General features: G+C 58.4%; 1 protein-coding gene across 1 annotated transcript; it reads left to right on the forward strand.

Annotated features, from left to right (window-relative positions):
* Positions 1 to 327: 327 nt before the first annotated feature.
* Positions 328 to 15,776, forward strand: ECM1 (extracellular matrix protein 1). Its single transcript, XM_065420242.1, has 7 exons — positions 328 to 512; positions 9,087 to 9,167; positions 9,813 to 10,156; positions 10,980 to 11,420; positions 12,091 to 12,311; positions 13,985 to 14,072; positions 15,589 to 15,776. Exons 1-7 carry the CDS (start codon positions 452 to 454, stop codon positions 15,772 to 15,774), a joined length of 1,422 nt encoding a protein of 473 aa, XP_065276314.1. The 5' UTR covers positions 328 to 451; the 3' UTR covers positions 15,775 to 15,776.
* The last annotated feature ends 1,254 nt before the right edge of the window (positions 15,777 to 17,030 follow it).

The raw sequence follows: 17,030 nt of genomic DNA on the forward strand, positions 1-17,030 counted from the left end.
TGGAGGGCACCCGTGTGGGACAAACGCCCCTGGAGTTTGCATGCCAGTGTGCTGGGACACGTGTTTGATAATGGGGATCACATATGAGCTACGCATGACACACGCAGAGATGGGAGATGAAGCATGTCAGTCATTTAGGCTTTTGCTCTTTCCATATGGGAGGACTGGCCGCTTGTTGGCTTGTTGCCTTGTAAGATTATCTCAGACGGAAACCTCTTTATGTTTTGGGGTATTTTCTTAGTGATTTAGGAAGCTGTGTACACTGCAGGGCGTGACGGCTGACGTCAACCCCATGACTCAGCTTCGCTCAACTCTGTCAGCCTGACAGTATATTAAAGGCTCCGAAGGGGAGGAAACGAACAGCAGCTCCACGGAGAAACCTCAGGCACAGAAATCACCGGCACTGAGAAGGTCGTGTCCTGATCCACCTCGATCTCGCAGGCTCTTCGCGATGAGGGCTCCCATGTTACTGCTCGTCCCTTTGCTGTGCCTGGCCAGAGCGGCTCCGCAAGGTGAGTGCCCTGCTTCACGTGGGCAGTTTTGTTTACACCCGGCCCGGCTCCATTTCTTTCTAGTGGGGATCCTGGTGCTGGCTTGCTAAGTAACCAGAGTGGGGAGACGTGGAATCTGGTCCGCATCTCAGGCAGATCACAGAGCCTCTGTTTCCCTCTGCCAGCCTTTCTGTCTCCTTTAGTTAGACTGTGAGCTCTCAGGCCCGGGGCAGCTGTGTCTGGGCACAACGGGGCTCAGGGTGGCAGATATAATAACTATATTGCAAAGGGGGCATGCAGGATCTCCAGGGTAACCGCCTCTGCTTTAGGGGGAGATCCCCCCCAGTTCATAACAGCCACGCCATATGCTTCCAATTTACTGTCCACTTGTTTAGTTCCCAAGCTGCTGACTCGGGCGGAAAACTTCCAGTTACCAACCCGTCGCCTGCGTTTTTCTAGGACAGACTCTTCCCGAAAGGGACAATAGCGCAGAAAACTAGGGAACAGCCAGTCCCGGCCACTCCTCCTGTGGCTGTAGAGATAATAGTCTGATTGGGGGGGGGGGGGGGCACGGTGAGGTCACCTGTTTGAATCCAGCGAGTAGGGGTTGAATGTCTGTTGCCATTTGGTGGGTCTCAGCCCAGTTCCTGGGGCAGTTTAAACCAACCCTTCGTTGGGAACCTCAGCAGAAATGCCAGCTCTGACTGGGCCCTAGAGGATGAACGTTCCCCCTGCTCCATGGAGACGGGGGTCCCCCCAGGACAGGGGCCAGGCACATGTAGGACGGGAAGCTTGCCCTGCTGGGACACTTGCTCTGTGGTTAGTCACCAGCCTCTCGGTCCCCTTCCTAGAAATTCACGCGCAGAGCAAGGCAGAGGAATCTCGTGGTTGTTAGTCCAGGGCAGCCAACCCTGCTGGCCCACATGGGGGGCCGGTAGCCCCATGCAAGACAGGAGCATGGGTGCCCTGGTGATGCTGGTCCCGTTTCCAAGGAGACGTCACCTAGCAACACCAGAGAGACAGCATTGTCTCCCACCAGACCAGGATGTGGGGAGGGGGCAGCAGAGGCCTTCTCAGCCTGGGATGCCCCTTTAGCAAGTCTGTAGGCAGAGGTGGCAACAAAAGTGACAAGATTTAGGGGGCCCCAAAATGAGACACCCCCCCCCCCAAATGGGTCGGGTTTTCTGAGGCACCCTCTGCACGGCTAGTCCCCCGCTTTTTGGTGGCTCCAGTCAGACACCCAGAGCCAGGAGTCACTCCTGAAAACTTAAGCCCAGGAAAATTCTGCCCTGCATCCCTGTTAACCAACCCCTATTTTCTTGTGAAGCTTTATCAGCTCTCTGCTGATCCCAATGGCCCCTTCTGGCCTGGGAATCCAGGAATCCGTATTCGGAGCTGGGCAGGTTTGGAACGTAATTAGTGTTAACATAACATAAGAACCAGGGCTACCCAATGAAATGATTAGGTAGCAGGTTTAAAACAAAGAAAAGAAAGTACTTCTTCACACAGTGCACAGTCAACCTGTGGAACTCCTTGCCAGGGGATGTTGTGAAGGCCAAAGCTATAATTGGATTAAAAGAAGAAGGAGAGAAGTTCATGGAGGATAGGTGCCACAATGGCTATTAGCCAAGATGTTTAACTTGGAGATTCAACCCTCTGTTCTAGGTGTCCCTATGCCTCTGACTGCCAGATGCTGAGAGTGAACAACATAGGATGGATCACTCGATGATTGCCTTGTTCTGTTCATTCCCTTTGAAGCACCTGGCATTGGCCACTGTCGGGAGACAGGATACTGGGCTAGATGGACCATTGGTCTGACCCTGTCTGGCCGTTCTCATGTTCTAAGTCCTGTCCACACACAAACCCCCTAAACTTGAGTGTAATGGTGCTTTTAACTCCAGTTGGGTGGCCCATCAGGGGGAACAGTTAACATAGCTTTCCAGATGCTAACACGATCACTTGAATTTGGAGCATGGTTGGCTGGCTCCGGAGGAGGGGTCCAGGTCCCAGAGCGGGTGGGAGAGGCTAAGGCGCGTTGAGCTGGAGACCCGCTAAAAAGAGAACATGGGTGCGGCAGCAGGTGCCGGGCGTCTCAGAGGGGGGTGGCACTTGGGGCAGTAGCCCCCCTTCTCCCTGGCACCGCAGCAGCGCGCTGTTAGCAGACTAGTTGGATTGGAGCTGGCGCGGGCACACCACACAAACACACCCCCCTCCGGCTGAGATCGGGAAGGGATGCGCTGCCAGCTTCCCCTCTCGGAGTAAGGAGCGGAAGGGTTCCTGGCCGCCACTGTTATGTTTGCTCGGGTTAGATAAGAGTTTAGTGGTTTTTCCAACCAGTCCTTTGGTGGCGTTTGACGAGATCTGCAGAGTCCTTGGCACACATCTAGGAAAAAGAGCCAGAATCACCCGATGTTCACAGGCAAGTGCCCGAGGGGACGTTTAGAGGGGTAAAAGGGCTGTGCTGGTCAGCACTGGGTCACAAGCTTTGGGCCCAGGCAGGGGCGGGTCGTGCCAGCCAGCTTCCTGGCTGCTCTGGTTGTGACCCTGATTGGCCGAGCTCCTGTGCAAACACAGCTGTTTATTTAGGTGCCTTGGCTCGCTTGAAGATTGACAAAGGTATTTAAGTGCCTAAAGATGCAGATGGGAGCCTAGTAAGATTTGTGAAAGTACCCTGCTCCCTTTGATAGTCAAGGGGGGTTAGGCACATAACTCATTCAGGGGCTATTGTAAATGCCACTCCGTGCCTTTGGCCTCTAGTCCTGTTTTTGCCATGCTGGTCTCTCTCTCTTGGATACTTATCTGGCCCCATCACTGAGCACGACACAGTCTTTAATGGATTTATCCTCATGCACCCCTGTGGGGTAGCACTGGGCTATTATCCCCATTGAACAGGTGGGGAAACTGAGGCACAGAGCAACTAAGTGACTTGCCCAGGGTCAGAAGGGAGTCTGTGGCAGAGCAGGGAATGGACCACTGGTTTCCTAAGTCCAAGACTAGAGCCCACCCTCCCTCTCCTGACTGAAGCCAGGGGGAGCTAGCGGTGCTCAGCACCTCGGACAGTCCTACGTGGCTGGCCCCCATGTCATTGAAATTGTGACCTGAATGCCCCAGCCCAAGGCCTGGGTTCCCCCCTCTCATTCTGCAGTTTGCATTATCGCCTGCTAAATATCTCTGTGCTCCTTATCTCAGGCAGCAGCTCCACGACCTTCCCGTGCTTCCTGCTCCGGCCTCAGGAATTTCATAAATAAATTGCTCCTGGCTCGTCACAGTCTCGCGAAAGTCTAAGTGCAAATAACCCCCAGCTGAATGAACTGAGCGCAGGGAAACCAAGGTGGCCCAGCAGCAGCCAAAGGCTCCAGCATTGCTGGCCTGCAGGGCTTGGCAAAGGCAAAGGAACCTGGCTAGCTCTCCCATGATTGGTGTCTGGAGGCCCCAATGTGTTAGGTGCTGTACGTGTACCCAGGAAGAGACAGGACCTTATGAAACATGCGCTGAATGGTCCCTGGGTGGTTCTGTGTACAGCGCCTGACATAATAATGAGGCTCTGGGGCGCTTAGGTGCTACTGCAATACAAATAAATAGCAATCAGGATCATTGTCCTCCATGTTACAGATGGGGAAACTGAGGCACAGAATAGGGAAGTGACTCCCCCAGGGTCACGCAGCGAGTCAGTGACAGACCCAGGAGTCCTGACTGACTACAGTAACAGAAGACAGGTCATTGCTACTCATGGTTGAGTGCCCAGTCAATCCCAATACCAAAGTGCTAAACTATGGGTAATTTTAAAAAAAAATCTCATGCTTTGGGGTATAAAACAATCCCCTCTGGGGTCAGGAAGGCATCCCGCTGCTCTGTGTATGCCGCATGGCACAGCTGGACCTGTGCATTGTGGTAGCTGTTACTGGCCCCTGCCAGGGACATGATCCAGGGCTGGGTGCACCACGGGTCTGAACTGGCATGGTGGTTCCCATGTCACTATGGTCACGTTCTGCCCCAAGCCGGCCAGGGACTAAGTCCAGAGCTTCCAGGCGTACTTTAGGCAGTCGTACGCTATACGTACCCATCTCTCTAGGTTCTTCTCTGGTGCCCATCATTGTGGCATCTGTTCACCTGCTCAGCAGAATCATTAGTTAGGAATCAGCAAGTGGGGTTTGATTCTCCTCCCCCCCCCGCCCCCCAAGAAAAGTTTCATAATCTGTGGTCGTGAGCGTTTCCCAAAGGGGCTGGGTTACCTGCATGGGGACCTTGGCCAGAGGGTGACTGGGGGGCCTCTCTGCATGTGTGTGGGTAAGAAATAGAAACAATAGGATGAACTCCAGGCTGAGAAGCAGGAGACCTTTCCTAGCAGTGACGTCTCCGGTTGTGGGAGCCCCATTGCTTGGGTTATTTTAGACTGGACAGGACTGAGCCCCAGAGACTATAATAGAGAATCAATCCTGCGCGTGTCACTACATTAACAACGTTACAGGAGCTGAGATCAGGGCCCCATTGTGCCGGGCGCTGCACAGACACATAGGCAGTCCCTGCCCTATTGAGCTCACAGTCCAACTAGACAAAGGGTGGGAGAAAGCCAGGCTTATTCTGCCCATTTTACAGATGATAATATTAATCCTTAGCTCTTACATGACATTTCTCATCAGCAGATTTCAAAGTGCTTTACAAAGGAGGTCAGTGTCCTCACCCCATCTTACATGGGAGAAACTGAGGCACGGGGCGGGGAAGTGGCTTGCCCAGGGTCACCCAGTAGGTCAGTGGCAGAGCCAGGATAGATTGTAGGTCTCTTGAATCTTAGCCCAATGCACTATCCGCTATGCCACACTTCCTCCCTAATAAGGCGAAACTGAGACATAGAGCGATCACATGACTCGCTCAAGGCCACATGGAGAGTCGGTGGCAGAGCCAAGAATCCAGGTCTCCTGAGTCCCCATGCAGTGCTCTCACCACAAGGCTTTCCCCATCACTAACTGTTGTGAATATCCCCCACTCCCCCATGTCAATCTCTCCCCTCCACGCAGCACAGCTCGGCTCTGTTCGCAATCTCCCGTTCAGACGGCCTCTAAAATGTTTATCTGCCATTGACCGTTGCCATATCTGCTTGTGTCAATAGGAGATTCCATCTCGTTAATTGCGGTTTGGCTTTGGGGCCCTAACGATGACACGCCCCGAAGCTTTGTATTCAATAATGGTTTCTTACACAACAGGCCTTTTGGCATTTTTGCTTTTGGAAAAATCCTGGCAGGATCTTTTGCCTAGTTCAGTGGTTTTCTTGCATCTGTCATCTCAGGCTCTGGTCCTGTGGTCTTGGGCTTTGAGCGTTTTGTGTCAGGGTAGCCTGCAGGATTGGACCTAAGTTCTGAAAATTCCTGATTCCAAGGACCATCTAGTCTGACCTCCTGGCTAACACACACCAGAGAATTTCATCCAGTTACCCCTGTATTGATCCCAGTAACTTGCATTTGACTAAAGCATCTGGCAGAAAGGCAAGTCTGGATTTGGATCAATATATCTATTTGCTGTATTGACGCGCTCTCCTTGCTTTCTGATCTCTGCACTACCTTGGATTTAAAAACATGCAGCTGGGTAGAGACCCCTCTCTGGCGGGGCCCGGTTCAGTCCCCAGCCACGGCCGACATGGAGGTCATTGCACAAACCCTTATGCCCTTGCTTAACTTTACTCACGCGCGGAATCTCACCGGATTCCTGGCACCCCTGAGCTCAGTGGGATGACAGGAGTCAGGGTGCATGCAGGATACTCCACCGTTAGGGAAGGGGCATGGTCATGGAGGAATCCATCCAAAGCCCGAGCCAGCTCGAGTGAGGTGCCAGCCTTCCGTTTCTGTACCTGTCGTCTGTGAACCCCATTTTCTCAGGACGTGGCTGATCCTAGCCATGAACTCCTTGGGAGAGGGAAGATCTAGGCCTCGTGTTTCTGTGAGACAAAGTGGAGAGGGGTGGGAAGCCAACACCCCCGGTTTGCAATGGGCGGCTCGGTGCAAACGTTAGCCCAGAGCCCGGAACTCCTGGGTTCTCATCCCCTGATTTGACACTGGGATTGGCTGGCAGGGCCTGAGGGCCTGGCTCCCTTTCCCCCAGTGTACGGGGAAGGAAACTCACTGTTCCCAGCCCAGACGGAAGGAAGGTTAGGCAATATTTGCTCAGGGATTGGAAGGGGATAATGGCTGTCTAAGTGCAGAGCATCATGCGATCCCCAGGGGCAGGGCGGGTGTAGTAAGGCAAAGCAGGTTGGACCAGTCTGTTTGCAGAGACGGGCATGCTTGGATCCGTTATCACACCTATAGTATCTATAGGCCCAGCTGAGATTAGGGCCCTCGGGGCGCTGCACAGACCCAGAGTGATACATTTACAATCCAAGTAGACAACTGGTGAGAGGCAGAACAGAGCCAGCGCATGACTTGCCTAAAATCGCCGTCCTGCCTCAACGCAGGGGGCTGGACTTGATGCCTTCGCAAGGTCCCTTCCAGCCCCGCGTTCCTACGGTTCGATGCCCCCACGCAGCAGGGCCGGGATCTAGAACCCAGCTCTCTAGGTTGTTAGACCATTTCCCCATTGGGCAGCGCTGCCGGCAGCCTTTTGGCTCGTCACTAGCTCGAGATCTGCTCTGTTAGCAATTGAGTGAAAAGCTGTGAGCGGTTGGGGAAGGGAGGCCTCTGGAGAGGAACAAAGGGGTTTTGCCTCCCGGGATCAGAGCCCAGGTCCATCAGATCCAGTTCCCTCTGGCGGAGGTTAGTAGGGGACTGAAACCTGCTGCACAGGAGGGAGTCTCTCGTGGATTTAGGGCCAGAGCCTGCTCCTTTTGCACTCGATGGGAGTTTTGCTGCCCTGTGTAACACGGGAAGTCAGGCAGGGTGCCTGGATGGTCCCTTCTGACCGTACGCTCTGCGCAGCCCTGCCCTTCGCTTCTCCTTCCTCTTCCTCCCGCTGCAGGAGCCTGAGGAAAGCCGAGCTGTTCCCCACGCTTTGCCCTTCTGCCGACCTAATGCACGAGTTGCCCAGTGGCACAACCCAGGCACCTGGAGGCTGCAGATGCCGCCGTGCCCCAATCCCGACCCGCAGCCCCCTGCTATCCCCGCCCTGGGCTCCCCACACACCGCTGTGCCCCAATCCCGACCCGCAGCCCCCTGCTATCCCCGCCCTGGGCTCCCCACACACCGCTCTGCCGCTGTGCCCCAATCCCGACCCGCAGCCCCTGCTATCCCCGCCCTGGGCTCCCCACACACCGCTCTGCCGCTGTGCCCCAATCCCGACCCGCAGCCCCTGCTATCCCCGCCCTGGGCTCCCCACACACCGCTCTGCCGCTGTGCCCCAATCCCGACCCGCAGCCCCTGCTATCCCCGCCCTGGGCTCCCCACACACGGCTCTGCCGCTGTGCCCCAATCCCGACCCGCAGCCCCCTGCTATCCCCGCCCTGGGCTCCCCACACACCGCTCTGCCGCCGTGCCCCAATCCCGACCCGCAGCCCCCTGCTATCCAGCCTGTGCCCGGGCGCTGCTCAGGGTGAGTGGGTGGTGTGTGGATTAATTTGTGACTAATGCAGACCTGGTTAAGGTTTCCCATCGCTGGGTTTATCTCCTCATCCTCTCTCTGACTATGCCGATTACCAGCCGCTTTTCCAGGAAAGGGGATTAGCAGCATTTAAGTGGGGATGGGCCCAGAGCTGGGGTGGGGGGAGGGCTGGCGTAACACCATCACTCACTCTGAGGTCCCCCGGGTCCTGCCAGTGGGGCCAGTAGGGTGACCAGATAGCAAGTGTGAAAAATCGGGACAGTTTTTGTTTCTGGGTAGTGGGGGATTATAGTTGTGTATATGAGATAAAGCCCCTAATATGGGGACGGTCCCGTTAATATGGGGACGTCTGGTCACCCTAGTTGCCAGTTTCTGGCAGTTTGATCGCAAATGTCACAATCATTGGTGTTTCCCATAAAACCCCAGTTCCCGGAGTCCTGGGATTATGGGAGAGTCTCCGCTTCTTTTTTTTTTTTGAATAAGAAAGTTTCTAACCCTGGCGGTTGGGAGAAAGGCAGGAAAACACGCCCCAGCGGCTAACCTTTTCAGCCAAAAGGGACAATCAGCATGGCTGGCCCCTCCTGGCCTCGGTGTCCCAGGGCTGGCATCTCCCGAGAGCTGGAGATCTTCTCAAAGCCCGAGATCCTGGAGTCAGGGGACTTCGGCGAGCGTTTCTGTATGGCCCAGGGCTTAGGGCACTAGCTAGAACATGGGAAACCCCGGGTCAGTTCCTTACTCTGCTACAGACCCTTGTGTGAGCTTAGCCTCCGTGCCTCGGTTTCCCCAGCTGTACAATGAGGGTAATAGCCCTGCCCTGGGTCGCGGGGCCATTGTGAGGATAAATACATTAAAGGCTGTGAAGCGCTCTGGGCCCTACGGAGGAAAAGGCTGTATAACAGCAAGGGATGACTTTTGCTCAGCGAATAGCTCTTGGGGGGCTCCGGCCCCAGGCTGCCAAGGAAGGGACCCCCCCCCGTTAGATCTTGTGATTTCTGAGCCAGACGCCTGATCTGCTGGCATGGCGGCGCTGGGTCCAGCCGCTCACCGCGTCCTTTGTTGTTCCTCTCCCAGATAGCCAAGAGGAGCTGCCCGATGCAACAGCCGAGGACCTGGACCAGAGCGAAGTGATCCTAGAGCTGCCCTTGGAGCAAAGTGAGTCAGGAGGAGGGCGCGCTGGCCCGGCGGGTCCCAGTGGGTGACACCGGCCCGGGCGGAAGGAGCAAACACTGTGCAAAACTGGGGGTGGGGTGGGGGGACCAGCACGAAGAGATAGTGGGCGGAGAGCACCCAGGCCATACCGAATGGTGTCCCCTCCCCGCGGATAACCGGGGGCCCTGGCTCTGACCAAAGGGGCTGGGATCTGGCCGTCTTACCCAGCTCCGTGGGCTCGGTCCCCTGCTTCATTAGGAGCAGTGGGTCCAGTCTGGGTCCAGTCCTGGCTCCGCCTAGCACCGGCCTGGCATCCCAGTGTGCCCGGGCCAGAGCCATACCAACCTCCCACCGCAGAGCGCACCCGAGCTCCCGGCCACCCGCACTGATGTGCAGCCCCCTCTGGGGGGGAGCTCAGCAGCTCTCGGCCAGGGATTTAGGGAGGCTGAAGGATTTGGCCCGGAGCCCAGGGGGTCAGGATGGAACTGGGGAGAAACTGGTCTCCCGTCCTAGTTTAGCTGAGGAGAGCAAAGCTGCAGCCTCGCGTTTGCTGAGCCGGGAATGGGACAGGCTGACGGGACCCCCGGGAGGCCGGGCGGGGCCTGGCTCTGATTGCAGGCTGGTGAACTCCCTCTCCCTCCGCCGTAGGGCTCATCGCCCCCATCCTGGTCCATGGGGCCCCTCGGGACGGGGTGACCGTGCTGCACACCAGAACCGGAGGCCCCGGCGTCCCCACCTGCGGCGACGGCCCCTCCTGCCGGGCCCAGCCCTGGGGTCACAAGCTGAACGACTTCCCGCCGGCCCGCCCCAGCGCCAGCAACATCAACAACATCTGCCTGGAGGGGAGGAAGAAGGTGCCGTACGGGCCCACGAGCCTGCCCCGGACGGGGTTCTCCCACCTCAACCGCCAAGGCGCTGCCATCAACCTCCTGGAGGCCGGCCTGGAGCGGTGCTGCGCGCAGGCTGAGCGCCTGGGCTGCGCGGAGAGCGCGGTGAGTCCCTGCGCTCTTGGCTCGAGCTGCACCCGGCTGAGTTCTGGGCGGAGAGGGGGCGCTGTACGTCCGTACACCTGCCCTGGGAGAGACGGTCCCTGCCCCTCAGGCCAATGAGACAAAGGACGGGAGGGGAAACTGAGGCACGGGGGTGGGCGTGACGTGGCCGGAGTCCGTGGCAGAGCCAGCAACTAAACCCAGCTCTCCGAAGTCCCGGCCTGTTGCCCTAATCACGAGGTCGCGCTGCCCCTCTCTCAAGGAAGGATTCTGTAAGGGATCACTGGGGTGGGGGAGAGGCTTCGGGATAGCTCAGGAATCCTGGGTGTGGGGGGTCTCCCCCACTGAGAGACCTAGAGCCATTCGCGGGGCTGGTGATAGGGCCTGGAGAGCCGGGTCTGGGTCCCCACGGCGGGCACAGCACGGGCACTGCGGGATTCTCTGGAGCGGGACCCCTCTCGCTATGCCAGGGGAGCGCTGTCTCCAGGGGCCATTCAGCCCTCGCCCTCTGGGCCGTGGCTGCCAGCCAGGAGCCAACTGTGTTGGCTGGGAGCCGGACAGAGACCTGGCAAATGCATCCCAGCAGCCGCCCGCCGCTGAGATGTGGCTGCTCCCAGCTCGGGCACAATGGAGGGTAAGCCAGCCACCCGGAGGGTAAAGTGCTCCTTGCCCCGAGCCGGGACGGGTTCTGGGGTGGGTGGAGGGCTCTGGGTGGGACGTCCTGCCAAGGGTGGGAGGGGCTCTGGGTGGGAGGGACTCTGGGGCGCTGGAGGGGCTCTGGGCCCCCACCGGGACATCCCACTGACTGCCTCCCTCCCTCCCGCAGTGGAAGGAAGCCCTGGAGCAGTTCTGTGACGAGGAGTTCTCGGTGAAGACCAAGCACTACCACTGCTGCAAGCGGGAGGGCACCGACCGGGAGCTGTGCTTCGCCAGCGAGGCCCCGAACCCCAGCTACGTCCCTAACGCTGCCAACCCCACGCCCCCCAGCCCCTGCCCGTCGACCGACCCCGCCAAGTGCACGCCCGGCCAGCCGAGCGCCAGGCTGTGGCCCATGCTGCCCGAGATCTCCTTCCCGCCCGGCGAGCCCACCGCCAGCAACATCAAGAACATCTGCAGGCTGCGCAAGTTCCGGCCCGTCTACCTGCCCAGCGCCATCCCCACCACGGGCTACGGCTGGTTCCAGCGCCAGGCCCGCGCCCTCACCCGCCTGGAGAACGACTTCAAGAAGTGCTGCAAGAACGAGAACGTCAACTGTGCTCACGCTGCGGTGAGGAGGGGGCTCGGCACGGGGCTGTGGGGGACAAGCCCGAGGGCGGGGGGCAGGGGGAACCAATCCCAAGGGGCCATTGGCGAGGGGGGGAGGCGTTTCCCCCGGCCCAGCCTCCCTGGTGCTGTTGGTCTGTGTTCAGTCCCGGGGCGATGGGGTTTGTTGCATTATGTTCTCTCCCCTCCCCTCCCCCCCGGGCGCCATTTTCATATAAAGCCCAGAGGGGGGCTCTGCCTGGCCCATTTCTGTGCTGGCAGCACAGGAATGACTGGGGGGCCGGGCTGGCTGCGGCCCCTCCCTGGCTGTCTCTTTGTGCTGGGTACAGATGGGCGCTAAACAAACAGGATCCCGGGGGCTTTCCAGGCACCGGGAATATTCAGGGGCTTTTGGTCACACCTGGAGGGTCCCGGCTTGAGCTCAGGCCCAGCCAGGGAGACACTCCGCACCCCAAAGAGTTCAGCCGATGGCTAGACAAAGGCAGGGTTATTATCCGAGCCCCCGCTGGGGAAGTGACTTGCCCAGGCTGACCCACGAGGGCAGCGGCAGAGCTGGGAACAGGACCCAGGCGTCCTGTGGCCCACGCTGCAGCCTTAGCCGCCCGTCCAGCCTCTGGCAGGAGCAGAATTGTGGCCCTGTTCCCTCTGTACATGGTTTCTCTTGCTCTCTCCAGTGGGAGAAGGCCCTGGCTCAGTTCTGCAAGCAGGAGCTGTCTGTGAAGACCAAACCTCACCAGTGCTGCAAGGAGGCGGAAGGCAAGGCCAGGTTCAGCTGTTTCTCCAGCCAGGCCCCAAACCCGGCCTACGACAAGGAGATCCAGGCTGTCACCCTGGGAGTGGTGACCCCGGCGCTCCTGGACATGCTGTGCGGGGAAATCAAGCTCTTCACCAAACAGTGAGTCTGACCCGCTCGGCCAGGGACCCGCAGACATTGACCGGGCCTCCGGGGGAATTAGCTTCCCCCGCTGGAAAAGGGGGACGCTGAAATACGAGGGACTTGCCCAGGCTCACAAACGGAGCCAGCAGCAGAGCAGAGAAGCCAGGAGTTGTCCTGAACTCCTAATCCCCATACTCCCTTCCCAGAGCTGGGAATAGAACCCAGGAGTCCTGACTCCCAGCCCCCTGCTCTACCCACTAGACCCCACTCCCTTCCCAGAGCTGGGAATAGAACCCAGGAGTCCTGACTCCCAGCCCCCTGCTCTACCCACTAGACCCCACTCCCTTCCCAGAGCTGGGAATAGAACCCAGGAGTCCTGACTCCCAGCCCCCTGCTCTACCCACTAGACCCCACTCCCTTCCCAGAGCTGGGAATAGAACCCAGGAGTCCTGACTCCCAGCCCCCTGCTCTACCCACTAGACCCGTCAGGTAGGCTCGCCGTGACTGTTGCCACGTGTAATGCCGAGCACCGCAGGGCAGTGCCCTATAGAAAGATAAAGGGGCCTGGGAAGGAATTAATCCAGCAGGTGGTAGAAAAACAGAGGCTTAATTTCTGGGTTAGCAGTTGGATTAGTGAGGCTGCAGCGCCACCTTCTGGCCATGAGGAGAGGTGCAACCCTTCCCCCCCCCATTGGGGTTTTTCCAGCCATGGTTTGCTCTAATTACAGGCAGCTCGTTTTCAATCCAACTTCGCTCCAGGCGAGCAGGCCAGGCATGAATGATTTAGCCAGAGTAGAATCCCATCCAACACCTCTCACCCTACGCTCCCCACCACGTGCTCCATGCTCTGGGGCGAGCCTCACAGTGGGATTTTCCTAGTGCGAGAGGAATTGCTGGCAGTGGTGGGGTTTTGCCTGGAGTGACGTCTGCAGGGACAGAGCCCAGGGTCTGGGCCCTGTCTGGAGGAACCTGATTATTGCTGGTGCAGGGTCTTTGCCCTGTGTCCAAGGAACAGGCCAGACCTCCAGCTGATGTAGGTCAGCGCAGCCCTATTGACTCCACCTATTTTGCTCTCTCAGCTGAACGTCCCGATGAGGAAACAGGCCAGGAAGATCCCACTTGCTGTCCAAGCCCAGGTGGCTCTATGGAACAGCAGTGGAGAACCTATTTTGGTCTCTGCCACAGATGTCCCTCTGCGACCTTAGGCAAATCACTTAAACTTTCCGGGCCAGATCTTCAGATGGGCTAAACTTGAAGCTTGTGGCGCGTCACTGAAATCTCCCCAGGCACTTTACAGGCTGTGTATGCTGGGTTCACACACCTGCCACCGAAATGCAGCCACCTCTGGGGAGGAATGCGGCAGCTGTTTAACAGCGCACAGCAACGTGATGCTGCGGTTTACAACAGGAAGTGCATAAGAATGCAGCATCCGATTGACTCCACCTGGAGAATTTAGGGAGGCAGGACATAATTCAGTGAGTTGGTATTTAAATGCGGTGCTGGGGGCAGCATCCCAACTGGATTCTCCGTGACTGCAAAAGAACAGGGTCTTAGTTTCATGTCTCCACCAAAAGGGGGCACCTCTGGCAGCGCAGCGCCCCCTAGAGCATGATGCTGGGTATATTCCAGTACTAGCCAAACAGGCTGCTGATTAGCCCAAGCTCTGAGCTCCACTCTCTTCTTGTTACTAGGAAACCAATCCCAGACTTGATCCAGAGCATGACGGAGCCTTGCTGCAGCCTTCAGGGTGAGGAGAGGACTCAGTGTGCAGAGAAAGAGGTGAGTGCAAGGGAGGGGGGGCTGTGGTTATCAAATAGACCCTGCTGTAGGCACGCAACGTGGCGATGGAAAGGCTGGGGAGCCGTGGATCCCAGGCCTTCTGGCATTGCTGCCCTGGGCGGAGAGAGGCAGGATGGTGCAATGGTCAGTGCGGCTCCTCTGGGACTCCCAAGACCTGGGTTCAGCTCCTGCATTACCAGACTCCCTGCGTGACCTTGGGCATGTCACGTCACTCTCTGTCTCGCTGGGCCTCAGTGCGGGTCGTGGTGAGGCCCTGCCTCCTGGCGGGCCTGGCAGGGTAAATACCAAGAGGTGCTCCGATCCTGGGAGCCAGGCAAGGCACTCAGCTAGAAGCAGTGTTAGTAATGGGAGAAGTGTCTACACACAAGTCCGCTCCGCCCAGGTCAAGGACAGCTTAGACCAGCTGAGGGCTGCTGTCCCCCGGGAGCTCACATCGGCCGTGGGGTGTGAAAAACCCACCCCAACGAGAGCCGGAGCTGTGCCGACCTCAACCTGGTGCAGACGGTGCCGGGTTGACCACCTCTCGGTGCCTAGATCTGCCACTGTAGCGGTCTAGGTGTAGACAGACCCCGAGGCTTTGTGTAGTTTGTGCTCTGGGGGGGAACGCTCCTGTCTCAGTGGCTCGTTACCCTCAGGGCTGCTGGACAAATTCACACCTCTGTCATTTCTGCTAAACCAAACCATGCTGCTCCTACGCTGGAGTGAGGGCAGCCGGGTCCGGACCGGCATTGGTTTGATTCAGCTTGGCTTAGAAAGCACCTTACCCTCCCCCCCGCGAGAGATCTGGCACCCCAGGGGCGGTGCATGAATCGCCGCAGGCGGACCTGGATATCTGGGTGACTTCATGTAACCCGGCGGCCTGTACCTCCTGCCAGTGCCCCCTAGATCTAAGTGTTAAGGTCATAGCAGGGTGGCACCACTTACCCTTGGACTCGCATGGGCTTGGCAGCGCAGCCCCCTTCTCTCCCGATCATAACATCTGGCTGGGAAACCCAGGCCTCCCCCGTTCTGCACGGCGCTCGGGCCCCCGACTTTCTGGGGTCGGAGCTTTGGTTTCCTCTGGCGCCAGGGTGTGAAAATGGGCTCTGGCTGGCTGGGGAAAGGGGGAGGCTGGAGGTAAGCTGCCCCATGCACTGAATAGCTGGGGGGGTTTCTGTGCAAAGATGAGCCACCGCTTGTGTTATTTTGGAATGGGGCGGAGGGGAGGGGTGTCATGTGCTGCGAGTGCTCCCCTGGGGTGAGGGTGCAGGGAGATGGTGTTTCAGAGCTCAGGACATGCCCATAAAGGGGGAGGTGGGGGGAGTTTATCCCCATAGTACAGAGGCAGGCAACTGAGGCACAGAGAAGGGAAGTGGCTTGTTCAAGGTCATGCAGGAGACACTGGTGCCGCTGGAGGTAGAACCCAGGAGTCCTGACCCCTAGTGCCCTTGGGTGACTGACTCGCTGCGTGTCCCAGGCCTCGGCTCTAACCGCCTCTGCTCGCTGCTCTCCCCAGAAAGCCCGTTCCATCGCCGCCCTGTGCACCACCCAGAAGGACTCCTGGAAGGACAAGGATCAGTGCTGCTCCCAGGAGGAGGAGGAGGACAGAACCTACTGCTTCAATGCCAACTACCTGGACAGCATCTTCTTGGCCAGCACGGGCCCGGGGCAGGTCCCCAGCGAGCCGAGTCTGGCACCGTAAAAGGACAGAAAGAACCAGCACTGTCTCCCTCGCGCGTTCGTGTATCACTGAGCCCCCTTCTCCCCCGTGCTCCCCGCAGCGGTTTCCAATCCAGAGCTAGGCGGCAGCTGGCCGTTGCTGTCCTGGCCTTCGCTCTCTAAGAGCGTGAGCGCTGAAGAGATGCTTGAGGGATTTTGCCAGCGCTTGGCTCCCTTCTGGATTGCGGTTTAACGCCGATCCCCCGGGCCCTGGCTCCAGCTGCGTTTCTCTGATCTCGAGGCAGCCAGCCCGAAGCTTCCTCGTCTGGGCTCCAATCCCCATCCCCTGGGGTGGCAGCAACGGATGAGCCCAAGTTCTTGTGCCCCATCCCCCCAGCCCTGTATCCTGCCTGACCCCCCACCCCCCCACAAACCTCCCCCCCCATTGCAACCTGTGGCCCTCTCTTCTGCAACACGTACGCAAAAGGCACTTAACGTGGGTTGATTCCTTCACAGGACAGCGAGGCGGCTTTGAGATGGGAGCTGAGTGGGTGGGTTTGGCCGCACCTAACAGCCAGCGCCCCCTACTGGCCGGCTTGGCACTTTCGGGTGGCGAGAGGCAGCCATCCAACTGGCTGGCTGGCGGCTCTCTGGAAGCGGGATACAGAGCAGCAGGCTCCAGCCCTGGCTGGAATCTGCGCTCTGGGGTCCTTCTGGGAGCTGATTCCAAGCAGGGTGTCCAAGGAGAGCCGCAGTTTAGGTGGATTCAGCCTGAACCAGCCGGTCGGTCTCCTGGGAGAGCCTGGGCTTGGGGTTTTGTACAGACTGACGTGGGTGAGAAGCAGGGAGTTGGGGAGAGACGGAGGGGACTAAACACCCGAGCTGCTTCTCCCGTGAGCCGTCGGGCAGCTGGCTCTGTGGCCTCTACCCCGGGGGCAGCGTAGCTGGGAGAGTCCTTTTGCCCTTGATCCAATTTGCCAGCCCTGGGGGGAACCCAGCACCCAGGGGGTCCCCGTTCACATTCTCCGCTAGCGCCCGAGCTGGCTTTGGGGTGCGCAGGGCAGCGGGATCCTGATCTCCCGGCGGCTCTGTTGTGTCCCCTGCACTTGTAACCTGTGTTTGTACCTTAGCCCGGAGACTGTATCAACTCTTCTCTGCCAGAGGCTCTAGGGAGATTCCTAATAAACCTTTTTGATGAATAACCTGGACTCTCTCCGGTCTGTTCCCAGCCACCCTCGGGATTCCTGCTCTTTTCTAGCCCCTGTCGTGTACCTGATGGCAGGGGCAGGGCTCACACCT

The sequence above is a fragment of the Emys orbicularis genome, chromosome 20 (assembly GCF_028017835.1).
Source record: "Emys orbicularis isolate rEmyOrb1 chromosome 20, rEmyOrb1.hap1, whole genome shotgun sequence".
Lineage (NCBI taxonomy): Eukaryota > Metazoa > Chordata > Testudines > Emydidae > Emys > Emys orbicularis.

Bases quoted from the DNA above. Each gene is read 5' to 3' on its own strand.
- ECM1 (XM_065420242.1), top strand. From the start codon at position 452: ATGAGGGCTCCCATGTTACTGCTCGTCCCTTTGCTGTGCCTGGCCAGA. The intron at 513-9,086 runs GTGAGTGCCCTG...TTCCTCTCCCAG, and splicing joins GGCCAGAGCGGCTCCGCAAG to ATAGCCAAGAGGAGCTGCCC. The intron at 14,073-15,588 runs GTGAGTGCAAGG...TGCTCTCCCCAG, and splicing joins CTCAGTGTGCAGAGAAAGAG to AAAGCCCGTTCCATCGCCGC.